Source organism: Marmota flaviventris, chromosome 8 (genome assembly GCF_047511675.1).
Source record: "Marmota flaviventris isolate mMarFla1 chromosome 8, mMarFla1.hap1, whole genome shotgun sequence".
NCBI classification, from domain to species: domain Eukaryota; kingdom Metazoa; phylum Chordata; class Mammalia; order Rodentia; family Sciuridae; genus Marmota; species Marmota flaviventris.
This window is the reverse complement of record NC_092505.1, coordinates 26,858,858-26,876,818: the sequence shown is the minus strand read 5'-3', so window position 1 is coordinate 26,876,818 and position 17,961 is coordinate 26,858,858. Positions and strand designations below refer to the sequence as shown.

At 34.1% G+C, this 17,961-nt stretch overlaps 1 protein-coding gene across 1 annotated transcript in view; it reads right to left on the bottom strand.

The window, feature by feature from the left end:
* Positions 1–262: 262 nt before the first annotated feature.
* Positions 263–17,961, bottom strand: part of LOC114087648 (SAM domain-containing protein SAMSN-1) — a 50,406-nt gene continuing 32,707 nt past the window's right edge. The window contains exons 6-8 of the mRNA XM_027929181.3: positions 14,602–14,808; positions 12,557–12,707; positions 263–1,148 (exon numbers count right to left, since the gene is read on the bottom strand). Of these exons, the coding sequence (XP_027784982.2) occupies positions 946–1,148; positions 12,557–12,707; positions 14,602–14,808 (561 nt within the window). The 3' untranslated portion in view covers positions 263–945. The remainder of the gene's footprint in view (positions 1,149–12,556; positions 12,708–14,601; positions 14,809–17,961) is intronic.

Here is a 17,961-nt window from a genome sequence, read left to right as displayed (position 1 = left end):
AAAGAGAGGTTGGGAATAAAAAATGAGAGACAGATTTAGAGAAGAAAAAAGATTTGGCCATATCAAGTTAAGGTTTCCTATGGATATTCGAGAGCTGGATAATAGACTCAGGGCTGAAGAGATGGGGTTAGGCTGAAGTAATTGTTCTGGGAATCATTAATAGTTTTTAAAAAGTAAGGACTGCTTATACAACCTCATTTGGCAGAAATTCCCTTTAAAATCTACTGTTAAAACACTGTAAGTAACACTTGCCTGGAAAATATACCATGCATATAGTTCTTTTTATTATTAACATTAGGAAATATAAAAATTAAAAACATTAACATTTGAAAACACCTTCACAATTATTAACATTAATCTTGTTAAATCAAGAGTGATAACATATTGTTCTCTATATTTTTATACCAGATAACAGAGTGAAGAAAGCAACAAAAATAATTACTAAAATTCTACTGTGGATCAGGATAAAATGTCTCCAATATTAACTCACACATTCTAATAAATGCAACAATGAATTTAGATTCTGCTTGGACAAATTGATTCAACAGAAATACCCTGTAAAACTATTTTTCACTATTAGGCACAAATTCAAAACTGACAAGTAAAAAAGTAGTTTTTTTTTTCACTTTTATCCTCTTCACTTATAAAATAAAGTCTAATAAAGCATATATCACACAGAAAAGTCTTACATTGTACCTTCTCTAACAGAGGCAAGTGAAATATTAACAAATAGTATTTAAAATAAATATACATTTTTATTAATGTATACAAATATATAATAATTAGGAAAGTTAGAGCTATGAACTCTTATGTACAATAACCTCAGATTAAAACATTTTAACTTTGGGTTGTATTTACAAACATCTTTTTTCCTCCATGTGATCTTGTGGCACAGGAAGAATTAAAATGGATGGCATCTGTAGATACATAGTTGAGAATGTGTGTTCAGTCACTTGGCTCTGTGATAGTCATCTTCTGTACCATGTCAGGCAGATTTTCAGACTCTAGATCTTCTTTGCCATTATCTGAATTTTCTGATGAGATGTAACAACCAGAGTCCCTTGGGCAGTCATCTAACTGTGACTTATTTAAGGAAATGTCTGGGCTTAAGGATAGGGGCACAGATTCATTTTCTTGTTCTTCAATAACTATAAATGAAAAAAAGGGCAGGAATCAGGCAAAGCCAAGGAAAGTTTTATTCATGTATTCATTTACTTTAAAGCATTATCCTATTTAACTGTTCCAAACTTGACTTCATTGCAATGTCAACTTCTACAAGTAAAATATATATATTTGTTTATGATAAAAAGACATTTGCACTCAAATATTCAAACCATTGTTTTCTTAGAAGACAAAGTTTGCCCTTCATTGTTCACTTTCAGTTTTGTGGAATCCATAGGAACTGCTACATAAGCAAAGATCAATATGGACTCACATTTTACATTAGTAATATGTTGCCAGAGGAAGCAGATTGTATCCCCAGTGTGACTGATGCCTTGTCCAAATACCCCTTAAAGTATCGTTAGAAAAACTCATTTGTAGTTTAAATGAACACTCCAAGTCAATAGTGATCTCTGTGAACAATTCCAGAATCATGATTATGTGGATTAATGAATAAAAATCACTATTAGCAACAGTGTACTGTAGCATTTCAATTAGGTGGATTCGACCAGTAAAACTTTAAGTAGCCAGAATTTCCTTCTGTATTCATCAGAAAAGTAGACATCAGTAACCAGGATACTTTTAGAGAGTAAAACACCAAAATTTCCATCAAATTTGCCTTACAAATATTTAGTTTGCCTTCCATGTCTGTGTAGTCTGAGTAAGGATCATAATTTGATACTTCTGAGTCTTTAAACCATTTTTTAAAAAATATCCATCAGGCATTACCTTTTAGAAAAAAAAGTTGATGTTAGAAGTCTAACAAAATGTATTTCTACACAATCTAAGCAAACTTATAGAGAAGTAGTCTTTTCAGAGTCCATTAGTATCAGCTTTCTCTCTTTCAATATCAAATGTCATTGCCCTCCCTGATACCAGTAGATGAACATTTTTCCTGCATCACAAGCTGAGTTGTTCAGAGAAGAAATGGGTCTCAGGCTACCATCTCTTAGCTGCATTAGCATGTCCTCCTCTTTCCCCTTCCAATCGTGTGACTTTTAAGCTTTAGCAATTTAAAGTGCCCCACACTGGAAGAACTATGCCCATACACTCTAAGGTTGGGACAAGAACTCTGCTGTCAAAGGCTTTATTCATTCCACTGCACTTCATCCAACTCAAGAGAGAAGAAAAGTAAATCTGAACTTCAACATCTTAAAGAAAGAAATTGGATTATTTTCTTCAATAGACTAATTGAATAATAAAGCTAATAATGATAAATAATAAGAATAAAAATCACTAAATTATAAATAATAATAAAGCAACTAATTAATCTATCTTTAGGAAATCCACCCTTTATTTTAATTATACATTTCCTGATTTTCAAATGCATTTTCTAAGTTCTAGATACATTTCTAACATTAGTTTATAGTCAACTGTGCATCTAGTTGTCCTCAGCCTGTGTTACATGTGACAATTGATCCCTGGTGACCTGAGGAATATAACAAATTAACTTTTCTTTGGTGTCAGAATTGTAGTAGCTATGCACCATCCATGGGAGAACTGAGAAAACTGTCACTTAAAATATTTTGTGATTTTTGCACTTTACATGAAGAACACTGGTTAAGAAAGACTGGAAGAAAATGATAAAAAAAATGCTTCTTAGTTTACTCATCATCAAAATGAATTGCAACAGTTCCTTTAACCTTTTCCTCAAGGCTTTTATTTGTAATAGTGAAACCACATTTATGCTATTCTTCTGAATCTTCCCCAGATTCTCCATTACTTTATTTAACTATGGATTCAAATATCAGTTATGAAATTGACTGATGTTATAATAGTTCTAGGAGACTTAATTTCAATATGCAGCTCTTTGGATTGTTATTTTTAAATTTTAGCTACCATGAAGTATTTTTCTGTTTATTAGTCATAACAAGATTTAAGTTTGGGAGGATTTACTTACTATTCGCCAGTTTCTATATGAGTCTCAGTCACTCACTTTTGTTTCTAAGCCCTTCTTTTATGAAAAAGTAGCAATGAAATGGGAACTCATTTTCTAAGGAATTGCTTTTCCTCCTGCCTTTCCATCTTATTGCTACTGAAATGAAATGAGCCAGTTCCGTATTCCATTATCCAAGTGTTTCTGGAAAATGCCAGAGGAATCAGCCCTTGTGTATGCATCCTATAACTTTAATAGTGATCACCACATTTGGAGTGAGACCCTCTAGTCAAAATGGTCGTGAGGATAAGGCCACATTTCCCCAGATTAAGTTTAGGCCTATTACCTCAATGCAAAATTAAAAGAACTGATAGACTTCCCTTCAGATTTATATCCTAAGCAAGACTTGGCATAATTAAACCTGTTTGTTCCCAATACTCTGGTTTTTTTGTTTAGGTTGATTACCAATTGTGGAGCTCTCTTTAGGAGGGAAAACTGAGGCTTAAAGAACTTTCATTTAAAAAAAAAAGGAAGAAGAGTACTTAGATTGTTGTTCCATCCACAGAAGCCTCTATGCATTTACCTCCAGGGGTAACACAGCACACAACAGTAAATGATAAACTGACTTTACTGGATAATGTCATTCTTTAATATTAATAATAAAAACATATTTGTTTTTGTTTCCACCTGGGAAATGCTATATCACATTCTTTAAATTCTAGGAATTGGTTTGTTTTAAATACAGGTTATATATTGTAGAACCCTTTTATCTATAATTTTTATGGAAAAAGGAAATAGTTTCTCAGTATGAAAGTTATGCAGCACAGTAATTTACAGAACAGCAGTAATTTGCTAAATGATTTCCTAGTGAAATGAAAACATGACTATGCCTCCTCAAATGCTTCCCACCAGGTTTGCAATAATTTCAGGCAGGTGATCAGCTGGAGCCCCTCAACTGTAACTATAAAAAGAAAAAGCAAGTCATTATGTTTTATTATGGAGATGAAAGCTATATAGCATCCAAGCTTTGTGTTTGAAGGGTCAAGATTTTCCTTTTTTTTGCTTCTTTTCTTCCTGACACTAATGACAAGATTGGTGCAAACCTAGATCTTAGGCTATGGAGATATATATATATATATATATATATATATTTTTTTTTTTTTTCCTCCTGCAGATGGGATGAATTCACACTAATGCATTCACATTTTCTTTCTAAGCCATTTAGCCCCTTCATGTGGCCATGAAACATAGTAATGCTAACTGGCCTACCCAGAAATTGAAAACACAACCTTCATCAGTTTTATCCCATGGTCCAATCATCTGAGCTAACCAGGCAAGTAACACATTGGAATAAGAAACAGTTTGCCTCCAAAATTAGACTTCCCATAGGATATCTGAGTGTGTGTGTGTGTGTGTGTGTGTGTGTGTGTGTGTGTGTTTATACCAAAATGTTTCTGATAGCATGTTAAGTTAAAAATGTATAATAATGTATTTTGCTGTTATAATATAACAACATATACACATAAACATATAATTCACAAGTGAAAGTTTTCAATTTTTACATAGACTTTTTCTTTATTTCTCAGATCTGCAATGTTTTATTTTTAAATAATAAAAAATTAAAATGTATAAATTTTCAATTATAGATCAAATGTTTCATAAATGTCCCAAAGACTATATATTTTCAAATATGGAGAATTATGAATAGTTATTGAAAAAAGGCTTTTCTCTTATTGCTGCCATTTAATAGAGATATAATAGATACTCAGGAAAGCAGCTGTTCTATACTACATGTCATGAAAATAAGCTTATGTTAAGAAAAGATTATTTAGGAAGTATTTCATTACAAAGGACTAATTTGAATTTTAAAATATCTTATTTTCTATCAAAATTATTATGGAATTTTACAAAGCCCATGGATCAACATTTAAAGATAGTCATCAATGTTGAAAAAAAGTGGCATGGTGATTAAAACAGAAAGACAGCTAATATAATTATTCATAAAATAATTATATTGGAGTTGTGACATTTAATTAATTGAGTATGGGCAATCTCAATTATACTAAAAGTGAAGAAAGCTTTCAGGAAATAAAACTAGATCCTTATTCTGGGATTCTTGTACTCTAAGGAGAGAAATCTTCCGCATACTAACATATAAGAAAATTAAGGTTAAATAAAAAAGGAAAACTACAGATTTTTGCTTGACTTTACCAGGTATCTTTACCCAATTCTTACAGAATTTGACTTATTTGCTTTAGGCATCAAGTTCCTATTTCTTTGACTCACATACTACAAAATATTCCAGCCCAGAGAGTATAGGAAAATGCTCAGCCAAAGTGTTCATTAAACAATTTTTAATAAGCAAAATGATGTTTAGATTGATTAAAGGAAGTAACAACTAAAGAATGTAAAAAAAAAAAAAAGGAATTTTGTTGAAATTCAAGTGAAGATGCACTTGATTCTATGAATAATCCTCTTTTTCTCTAGCTCTGCAACCCCAAAGGGGAAAAACCAAGCAGACATAACTTAGGATGGCTACAAACTTCAGTCTCATGTTTTGGCTCCATTCAAATCTCTCAAACTAAAACCCGGAAATTCTCCATGTAACTGTAGGTATGCTTTTGTAATGGAGCGACTTTCTATGCAGGAAGATTACATAGATAATGCAATGTCTTTCGGGTACTTTTGATTTCACCTTAAGCATTCCTTAAATTACCTAGACACTATTATTTGCTAATTGAAGACAATATTTGATGTTTATTTTGTTTGATTACTAATCTACCTTATGGAAAAACAGGAACCCACTCATGAAAAAAATATCAGTCTCTGTTGATCTGTTGAGGCCATGAGAGAATATGGAGTTGAAATGATTCCCATTCTTTTTGCACATCTCTCTTTGCAGCCTGGCATCATTGTCTGTCCTCTAATGAGACATGTACTGGAGATAAATCTTTTCCCTTACATACAGTGAACTCCACTTCCACTGTGCTGAGTACTTAGTAGGAGCAGAGCATACTCATTGAAGAAGTTGATAACTGAGCACCAAAATTGTTGGTGGTGCCAGACTGCTGCTCAATCCAACTACAGCCTCCCATAGAAACCTTTGGTCCCAGAAAATATCTACCCTTGGTTGATTTGCTCTCATATTGAACTATTTTGATAATGATCAAATAAGATTAATAATCATTATTATATATTATTTAATTAGGAGATTTGGGAAATCAATTTCATATTTTACAGAGGTTAATTAATCCTGCTTACTTGATGAAGTTAAAAACATGCCATCCCCAAATACATCACTTTGAAATACTGACTCTTCGCAGTTAAAATTGCTCAAGAAACAACAGGTACAAGGTCACTCTGACCTTCCTGATGCCCATTAAACCTAGGAGATGAAGCTCCCCTGTGAAAGATGTCCTGCTTATACCAGAGGGAAAGTATGGTTCTTATCATCAAAGACAGGAAGGTCAGGCCAAGGGAAATCTGTAGAGCCTGTGTTCACTAACCCTTATCTTCTGAGCCACTTTCTATACAACTAACTGCTCTAGCTCATGCTCCTTTGCCTTATCATATTTTTACAGTTTACTACTCTTTAATTCAGCATATAAATAGTCAATGGTAACAAAGTCTTTTCTAAATTCCTTATGAAACCTCCCTTAGCATGTAAAACTTTTATTAACGAAAATTTTATGCTTTTTCTCCTGTTGATCTGTCTTATGCCAATTTCATTCTCAGCCTAGCTCAAAAACACAACAACAACAAAAAACCCTAAGATGGTAGAAGTAACATTTTGTCTCCCCTCATTGCTATGGTGGAAATTTAATCTAATTTCATCATTTTTAAAATTGTTATTTTTTGAAAAAATTATTACTTATGTACTATTTCTTTTACATTTAATGTGTTTTAGATATACTTTCATATCTGTACACATGGAACCCCATATCACTCTCAAACTATTTTATTTTGGGGAGTATATATTAATTTATTAACGAAAATTATTGGTGAAATTTTAAGCTTTTAACTAGAACTATTGTTATTTAAGCTAGTCCTTTTTTTAAAAGAAATTTTATTGATTTTTTAGGTGTAGATGGACACAACACAATGCCTTTATTATTATGTGGTGCTGAGGATTGAACCCAGGTCCTGCCCATGCTAGGCGAGCGCTCTACCACTGAGCCAAAATCCCAGCCCCCTAAGCTAATCCTTTTTATATTCAACTTAGTAGGAAAATTCCTAATAACAGAATTTCTAGATATAAACTGTACATGCATTTTAAAATTTGAATGTTTTACATTATTGTTCTCAAAAATAGTTATTTACACTCTTGCACAAGCACATGCACTAATAGTTAGCATATACATAAAATAAATCTTGACAACACACACTAAGTAATACCCAATGTCTATTACAAGAATGTTTATGAGTGAAGAGGAACTACGACAAACTTTAATGTCTATCATCAGAAAAAAAAAAAGTATTGCTTACTATTTTCAAATCTCTTCACTCCTCTCACTCAGTATATATTTATTCTATAAGCATGTCGACCATCACTGAATGCAAAGCATAGGACTGAAGGTTTGGGAAAACACATGGTAATATAGGACTTGGTCTTGTTTGATCCATTACAAAGCCATGCTTGGGACTCAGTCACAGGCTAACACAGGAATTCTGTACTTACAGGCATGACAAAGGTCTTTAGGTGTCTGATGAAAAAAAAAATCTACAAACCCTTTTCACTAAAAGTGGTTCTCTGGTAAAAGACTAAGAATGCTTATGTTTCATTTTGAGTTTTTTATTTACATAAATATATTTCATAAATGAAATGTTAATAAGACCAAAAATAGATCTGAAGAAACTAAACTGCATAAAGCCAAACAGTGATGACATATTTGTAAATACATACAAGTAAAATTTCTGCATGTCTTCTCAACTTTATATATGTGGATAGTTACCGTATCTCTTTAAAAGCTGTATATTTCTTGAATCGAGATTCAAATCATATGGCAAGTGGGTTGGAAACCCCAGGTACACGTGTCAGGGGCTAGGGCACCAGGCTAGGCTGGCACACTGTTAGGCCAACTGCTGGACTGCTGCTTGGCATAACTACAAATCTCTCTTGCCGGAGGCTCATGTTCCAGCTCCTGACTGAGCCCCACCATGTGCCCTGCATGGATTTGGGCAGGCAGGCAGACAGGAAGGCACAACTGGGGATGGTTGAGCAATGAGGGGCTGCTGTGACCACAGCTGGTGCCAAGGGCCTGGCACACAACCCACCCTTTCCCCTTCCTCCTCCTTTGGCACTGTAGCCAGAGATTGCAGGTATCTAAAACATATTGTAACTGATTCTGTAAAGTTTGCCTATTTTGTTACTAATTTTTTTTTTCAATTTAAAAATTAATTATCTCTGTACTCCAGGGAAAGGACAATATTTCCATCACCTATTTTTCCCCAAGGACAACAGTACACATTCTGGTAGACACAATTTTCAGACACATCAAAGTGCTTCTAAACTTTGGAAAAGAGACTAGTGCAGAACAGATAGAAAATACGTACTATGAATAGCAGTTAACTGTTATTATTCTAGAGAAGCATTTCTGAGTAAGGCAAGGGGGCTTTGAAGTTTGTGTTTATGCAATAGCATTCACACATATGCACACATTCTCTTTTTCACTTGCTGGAACTATTTACTCTCAAAGTAAACAAACCATTTTTAAATTCACAAAATAAATATAGAAATCTTAATGTGCATAAAGTAAATGATACCACTGTTTTGGTTCCATCAAGAGCTGGGGCTCACCTCAATTTTTCTCTAACCTTTTTCTTCTTCTTCTTTTTTGTTTAATTTGTTCTCTAACCTTATCTCAATTCCCAATTGAAGGAGTCAATGACCTAATTCTGTTCAGTTCTAAGGCAACATGAGAGCTAGTTCTGAATATCTCTTCTTGTCTTGCTGGGATTGCAGAACCCCAAGTCATTATCCCCCTTCAGCATTAATCCTGTGATCAGCTCTAACACTACTCACCAACCCTTCTGTCAGCTTGTTGGAGAAGCATCTTTAGCTCCTGCCAAGTAGTGAACTAAAAAGTTTAATCTGGTTTACATTTTTAAGGTCAAAGTGGGGGACAATGCTATTGATCTGGAAATAAAAGAAAAGGAAAATTGCTTGTTCTAAACCTTAGATTTCTGGTTTATTTCCTGCCCCATCTCTTCTCTAAGTTGCTCTAGATATGTTTTAGCCTCACATGGGACTTGTGGTCTTGTCTACATTACCTCAAAATTTTAACTCCTCCTCAAGATACATACCCAGTTTTCTCAATTCTTATATTGAATGGCTTGCAAAGCAAAAATCTTTCCAAGTTCTCAACCTAACAATGAAACACTAACCGAGGAATTCATTGACAGTCCCCAAACTGGCATTATTCAATGATGGAAATAAAAATGCATACATAAAATCCTGGCCAATTTGCATGCCCCATTCTTCAACAACAACAGAAACGCTAACTATTTTTAACCCGTGACTGTGACATGCATTTGTTTTTAATAATGTCTCAGTTTTACATAACCATGCATTCAAGGTCTTTATCATTCAAGGTACATGAAGGTTGTGCATTTAATCTTTAGCATGGTTGTAGTAGATATGATTCACAGAGTATAGGATAGATAAAAATAAGCATGCAGCAGCATGGTGCCAAATCATCAGAATTCACCATCTTATCAACAAATGGAAGTCATTCTTCTTTATTTCTTGAGAAAAGCAGTTTCATATAAGATAAATAGCTTTCAGTCACAATAGCCTAACATGCAATATGCATCTTTTTGACATGTATATTCTAATACTACTTTAGACCTGAAGATTAAAATAAGAAAAAACTTAGGGTTGTGTGTTGACAAGTAACACTGTTTGAATCTTCATTTTTCTATTTTTCATCTTGCAGAACTTAGCTCTGTATCTGATGTTTGTTCATTATTGGCTGTTATTCAGTGATCAGCTTCTCTTGACCTTCAAGTACCATTTTCTAAAGTTTTGTACAAAGAAAGAGTTTCCAGGAGTTGTCTTTTTATGTATATATCAAACATCAGAAGTCACCTCATGCTTGAACATATTGTGTGTTGTTGTTAGAGACCTAGATATAGTGGAACATGTTTCTAATAGACTTAAGAGACTAAGTTGCAGACATGTGACCTTGAGAAAGTCACTTAGCTATCCAGGTTTTAATTTGCTTATCTTGCAAAGGAAGGATCTGGGTCAGGTGGTTTTCAAAATCACACCCCACTCTCATATTGTTATCATCTATAAAAATTGTTTCACATTGAAAGTAGGCAGGTGATGAGAGAGGAAGCATGAAGAGATGAAATGGACAGAGGCTTTGGCCTTGGACCCTTCTTCCCTTTGTGGGTTCCTACTGAGAACTGTCTGATGGCTGAAAACAATGCTTGCTGGCTCCCAGCCCCTTCTCTCTACAAACCCTGTTGTGAGGCAGCCAAGGTAGCCTCTCACCTTTCAGGGATTCATGCAGTTGCCAGGCTTCTGTTTTCACTTAAACATTAACTTCCACTTTCTGAGATGGAGCACTGAATTAAAGCTCTTGAGAAAATTGGTGAAGTCACAGAAAATTTCAATTTTTGAGTATTTATTGTTACTACATTTACCCATTTGCACATAGGGAAAACAGAACTTTGAGTTTATTGAAGCTTCCCTTTGATTACTATCCCACCCCTCCTACTTATCTAGCTCTTAGACCTCTACAAAATTCATCTCTGAATTATTTCTTCATCTGTAAATTGGACAACATGCCTACGTGTATGGTATTATAGAAGAAAAGTAATTATTTTACAAGTGTTAAAAAATAATCTTCTCTCTCCTTGCGCTTTGTAGTCAAATTGTTTTGGAGAGTATTGGCAGTGATATTGTACATGATCAATACAAAAAATCTACAGAACCAAACATTGTTTAGTAAGGGGCTATGTCTTCAAATGACAAGCTATAAAAGGAACTGCCCCATTTACCAGAAAGATGTTGCCACAATGACTGATTGTAGGTCTTGTACTATTGAATAAGTTGACTGCCTTCTTAAGGTTAATCTTTGTCTGCCTCTGTGACTCTCTGTGGTCTTCTTGTATCTCCCAGTCCCCAAAACTTCAAAGAAGGTCCATAAAAACCTAGGCCTAATGATGAAATCAGTCTTGCTGGTGTTCAGTTAGTCATGCATGTGGAAGCTCTTGGAAAAGGATGAAGATCTACACACACACAAGACGGCAACTAAGAATAAAGTAAGGAGCAGTTTCTAAAAAAGTAAATTAATTCCTATCACATAAAAAGCAAGCCTATAGTAAACACGTGCTGTGCCTCAATTCTGTGGAACTTAGGAGAGAAAGTGTAGGACAGCCCACAAAGGAAGTCAGGAGGTCTGGGTGCTAAATACAGCTTTCCTCCTTGCTCTCCATCTGGGCTGTGACTTGTAGTGTTAGAAAGTGCAACAGAGCTTCACAAACACTGCGTAGGAATCCCAACTCTACAATTCACTCAGAGTTTGCACTTAGGATACTCATCATCTCAATCTCTTATTCTAAAATTGGAGGCAGTACTTTCTAACTAGAGGGATGTAAAGAATGCTAAATAAGATAATAAACATAAAGACCTTGATTTCAAGTTTTACTCAGAGCACATGTTCAAGTATTAATATTGTTTTTGAAAGAGAAGGCTGGAAGATGATCTAAATCCTTTTTTATCTTTAAAATTAGACTCTCCACTCTCCTTCCCCCCGCCCCCCCCCCAAAAAAAAATATTCCTTGCAGAGTTTGGCACACCCTAAGCTCAGGATTTGTGGGCCTGACTAGATTTAGGAGGAAGGGTGTTCCAGATGGGTAATTGTAAAAATAAAAGCTATCCTATCTTTACAAACCCGGTTGGCATAGCTAGTATTCTGCCATAAATGAATCTGCATGTATTATTCCATCCTCAGTTTATACTTACAAATACAGAGAACCATCTTAGATAATAAAAGTGAGTGCTGAATATTTTTGCAAGCTATTATAACATTTTGAAAGAGTACTATAAACACACACAAGATGTGACTGTATGGTAATGAAATGAATTTTCCTGTGTGTCGCGAAGGCTCATTAGCTTAGAGCTGTGCTCTGTGTTGTTCTACAGAAGCCATGTGTGACATTTCTCACTAATGGCTCATGCTGTCACTAAATATTTGTCTCTAACTCCCTCAGTCTTTGGGAATGCAGGCATCTACTTGTGTATAAATTAATAGCTCTGCAGAATCAAAATGAGGCACCCAGAAAAGTTCTTTTGTTTCCTAAGGGTCCACTAAGATTAAAAAATTCCTTTCCCTAATTATAAATTTGACCACAGTTGTTTCCAAGGTTATATGAAAATTCTTATTTTGTGAGAAAGAATGCTTTATATGATTTGCAGTAAATAAAACTGGCGCATTGCTTTTAACAATTTTACTATTTACTTTAAACTGTGATTTTCAGTTAGGGAGAAAAGTAGGAATACAAACTTACTTTCTTCATCAAGGAAACTTTCAGCAGCTGATAGTAACCTCATCCTGTCTTCTGGGTTTTCAATATTTAATTCAATGAGATGACTCTCTTTTATATCCTTTAAATCTTCTAGGGTCTCATAACCGTTGAGCAGAAGTGTTGAGGTATAATCCTGTGGGGAAGAAAAAATATATATATAAGACAGGCAGATTCAAATATTTTATTTTTAATTCTCTTTAGATATAAAGAAATTATAGAAATGCATATGGTAGCCAAAGATCCTAATAGAAAATTTCCTTTATTTTAGTTGTAATACTTTCCTGCATATGAAGTCTAGGGTAGGTTATATAATTCTCACCTTTTGGAAGGACAAATGTAAAGAAAAAATAATTACCTTAAGCTATGCAATGATAAATCTTATATCAGTTTAATAACTGAATCATTCATCCTATTTGGTGCTTTTTCACTTCTTAACTAGCTAACTAGACAGAGCTAGTGTTCCTTAAGTCTATCAATAAAATGATTCTAAAGGAGTATATTACAATAGTATTTCTGAATATACATCTCTGTTTGCTTGGTCACAAAAACATCCATTGTTATTAACTTCATGAGTAGTTTAAAATAATGAAACAATTTTACCCAGAGTTTACCCAGCAATTTTACCCAGCATTTTAGTTGAAAGGCATTATATAAACCTAATGAATTGCAGAATTTCTATTTAACTAAAAAAACTTTATTAAGCATAAAGGCAGTGTAGTTGAGCAAAACATTCCCTTTTCTCACCATGTATATTTTGTTCATCATTTGCATCAAAATATATTAGCTTAAAATTCATAGGCTTCTGATTTTAAAGTCTATATGTTATTTATATGACCTTTGTCTCTCTTAACAGAATAAAAATGCAAAGTGAAGTTGAATGCTTTTTCAACTTCCTCAAAAATTCTTCCCATTTTACTTGATCATAATTTCAATATCCTTACTTTAGTTGTTAAAATTGAATAAGAGGAAGAAAAAAGGAACTTATCACCAACCCTGTTTTAACCAAGAGAGAGAGAGAGAGAGAGAGAGAGAGAGAGAGATTTATTTTTAAAATAGTATATTGAAGAAGAACACTGAATTAGAACACAGAATACCAAAGTTCCCATTCTGATATAGCATCTAACTATGGGTTCTTGGGAAAGTTATTTTATCTCCTTAGATGATTTCCCACCCCCATAGGTCACAGGACAAATAAGTAGTAGAGGCAGAATTCAAACTCATTCTTTCTTTGACGTGTATCCCATCTGGGATGCAACAATAGTAATGTAGGAAGGGTTGGATAATATGTCAACCTACAGGAAAGTAGTTAGATATTTCAGAAAAATCAATTAAGAAAACTTTAACCGGCTATTGTCTTGATGGATTTTAAAAATTATCGAAGTCATGCTGTGTTAATTTTAGAAATGGATTTCAAAACTGTAAATTGAGTAAGACTAGGTATATTGTATATACACACCATTTAACAAAGCAAATATTTCATAAAAATTTTGCTAATGTAGCAACAAATAGTTGGATTATAAAAACATCAGTTTCCCTAATACAGTCATTATGGGGCTCAATGATCACTGTTTCTAACACCTTCATTTTAAAATATTATATTTAGTTATCTTCTCTGAACTTAATTTTGATCTCTGCCCTACAGAAAATGCAATTTTCTTTTCATTTTTCCTTTTACTTTTCTGGACTTTTTTATTTCTTCTTATTCTCTTTGTCATTCCCATTTAGATGTTTTTCTGGGTCTTTTATTCTCCTGGATAGTTATCATTTTTCATTGCACTTTCTCACATTAATTTTTACTGTCACTGCTAAGTACCATTAGGGTTTAGTCCAAAGGATGTTATATCAAGGCCTGTCTTTGCATAATAAAAGCAATAAAGGAGAAATAAGAGCTGTTCTAGGAAAACATATTTTCCTTTGTTGTAAGTCTTATATTCTTGAACAACACTATGCACACACTGATCCAATCCCATCAATTATTCCACCTGTATGCCAACCACCAAAAGCTAACAGGCCAAAGGTTTGCTAACCTGAAGGTGAATCCTCTCTAAGAACTCCTGCAGGGTCTTGGGTTTTTCATTTTTACTCCTTCTGTGTGCTTTTATTTTCTTGGGGGCTGCTTCTTCTTCTGAGATGACATCCACATAAATGAATTTGAAGTTTCCCACCTTATTGTTCAACATTCCCGTCCACATGCCCATTGGTGTTTTGCAGATGATGTCGATGATATCTCCTTTCTAAGGGCAAAGACATATCTGAATCAGATTTCAAAGAACTATGGCTATTACATTTGATAGAAAGAATGGAATTATAGGCAACTACAGCAATGAGTACATTACAAAAGAGTTCGGACATAATAGAAATACATCTGAATTTCCTTGCTCAAGGAAATTATTTACTGGTAATGAACACTTCAACATGCTTGGAAAAAAAGCTCCTATATACACTTGTAACACATTTCTGTTTTAGTTATCACATCAACTTAATTTGTATTTATAGAAAACAGCATAATTTATATAACACATACACTAAGTAATTTTATGCTCACAGGGAACCTCATAGATACATGTATGAAGTATAATATCATTATAAATATTATAGGAAGGTAAATTGAGATATTAAATGACTTCTCAAGAGCTTACACAAATTAAATGACAGAACCAGAACAAGTCCAAATTAAACTTAAAAATGACGCTATTTCATTTATACTGTCAAAGCAGCATATATGTAGCAAGGCTCAAGCCATCATTACTGGAGGGACTGTCCAGGGGACAGGGAAAGAGAAAGAAGTCTATGAATGTCTATGATTCTAGTTTACCTGAAAAGAATTCACGTAGAGTACAAAAGAAACCCACGTAAAGTACTTTATCCATCAAAATAATGAAACGCCAAACTTATGAAACACATCACAAAAGTATGTGTGCACAAAATTGTCTACTTAATTCTTAAAGTTCTAATGCTACTTTTTTTTTCTCCAACATAAGGATTGTGGGAGAATTCTATATTGATATTGGCATACTTTTTAGAGCTATTCATTTTATTTATTTATTTTTTATTTATTCTATGTTGTTATACATGACAGCAGAATGCATTACAATTTATATTACACATTTAGAGCACAATTTTTCATATCTATGGTTGTACACAAAGTAGAGTCACACCATTCGTGTCTTCATACATGTACTTAGGGTAATGATGTTAATCTCATTCCACCGTCTTTCCTATCCCCGCTACTCTTCTTATTAAGAGGCGGTAACATGTAGATTGACCTCCAAAGTTTCAATGGACCGTGAGTGAAGTACATTGGGATGGTCAAACCATGTGGTATTTTGCTTATTCATACCTAAGATCATATTTGTCTATAGGTTGCCAGTTATTGACAAGAAGAGAAATCTCCTGGTGATATATATTTGCAGAGATAACTGAGTTCTATGCAAATAAGTACCCAAAGAGTCATAGTTACTCCTTTGAGACATAACTTTCTGCCTCAGAAAGGATATTACTGATTCTAATATTTTTGCCGCCTTAAAGGATCTATCTTAAACAAACATAGCATAAGTCTGTTATTAACTGTGTATTTTCCTTTTGATCTGTGAATCTGTAATTTGTGTAAAACATAAATTTTATTTATAATGGTAGAATTTAGTTTAATTGAAAAATGCAATCTTTCTGACTTGTGATCATCTCGCTATCTGGACCTCTAAGCTATTAGTCTATTTTGTTTTGCCTTTTAATTATGAAAATTAAATTGTAGGCCAGATGCCTAAGCAGACCAGGAAATGTACAGAAGATATAGGAAGTTTCTGTGAGTGGCATACCTTTACTAAATTCTTTAAACTTATAAACTTATATGTTTATAAACTTGTAATTGTTCTTTAAATTTGTAAACTCGTACATTACAGGAAAGCTCACAAACCACCTGAATAGACTCTATTTCATCTTGCTGAAACAATACCATTTCAACCGTTAGTGAGAACTATGGGACCCTTATCCTATAAGACATCCACAAAAATCACCTCAGACAAACACCAAGAGTGGTGCCTGGTATTTCACGATAGGAAGTTGAAAATCAGTTCTGAGTCAAAGAGCTTTGTGTGCATTCCCTTTTCTGCCCTCCCCTGAAAACACATTCTAGGCTACAAACATCCTTTCCCCAAGTCTTGAACTTGAACTTCAAATCATTTCATATAAATGACTAAGGGAATAACTGTGGGGGGAAATGTTTTTCTTATGCTCCCTCTAACCTCACTCTGACTTGATGTCATCAGAAGGCACAAAGAGAAGAGCTGAGTGCCTTACATGTCAAATAATAATATCAATACTTATTAATATCAACAATATGGTATACCATAATCATTAGTTACCAATGGTTTGGTATTGACAGTATAAAAAATATAATTCATATCCTTTTAGATATAATGCTTTATGATACTAAAAGGTATAGATGTTATAGATGTTATCTATAAAGTATTTTAGCATAAAGCTCTCTCCTATTTGAGCTATTGCAGATAGCCTTGCCTTTCATGGGTGTGAGCAAAGTTATGAACATTGTGGATTTCACACATGTGGTTATATTACCTTATATGACAGAAGTGAATCCACAGATATATTAATGCACTAAATTTGTTGACTTTTGAGTTAATCAAAATTAAGATTAGGTGGGTCTGACTTAATCACATGGGATTCCTTTAAAGAAAAGATATTGAAGCATGTGTCAGCTTTTCCCTCTGGCCTTGAGAAACAAACAACTATGTTGTAGGAAGGGCCATGGCTGGTGGAATTTACAGGCTGAGAAAGTCTCCAGCTGCTCTCCAAGAAGAAGGCAGGGAGTTCAGTCCTACACCCACAAGAAGCTGAATTTTTCCAACAGCAAGTGATCCTGAAAGAGGATCCCAAGTCTCTGGAGTGATTATAGCATGGCTGGCACCTTGATTTTACCTAGGTGATTTCTTAAGCAGAGAACTAAACTGAGTCATGCCCGGATTTATGGCCTATAGAGACTGTTATATAATAATGCATTTGCATTGTTTGAAGCCTATGGCTTTGGGGCAATTTGTTATATGACAATATGCATAAGGAAGGAATTTAAGAGCGAGTATTATGAGGACAAAGATCTCTAGTCACTCATAGAAACCAACTTTAAATGCACTGGAGTTGCCCAGCCAAGAGTAGTTCACAAGACCTTTCCTCAACTGGGCTTTTGCTTGATTTTTCTATCTTTTCTTCCTCTGTCTTCATTAATTTTACTCTAGCAAGTATCAGGCAGAACTGGGCATGTCCTGCAATCTGTGAGGCTTTCAGTTTTCAGAAAAATGTAGACAATTCCTTCCCTGCACCATAAATTTTGAATGTGTATAATCTACCTAACAGCAACTTATGCTAATGTCCCA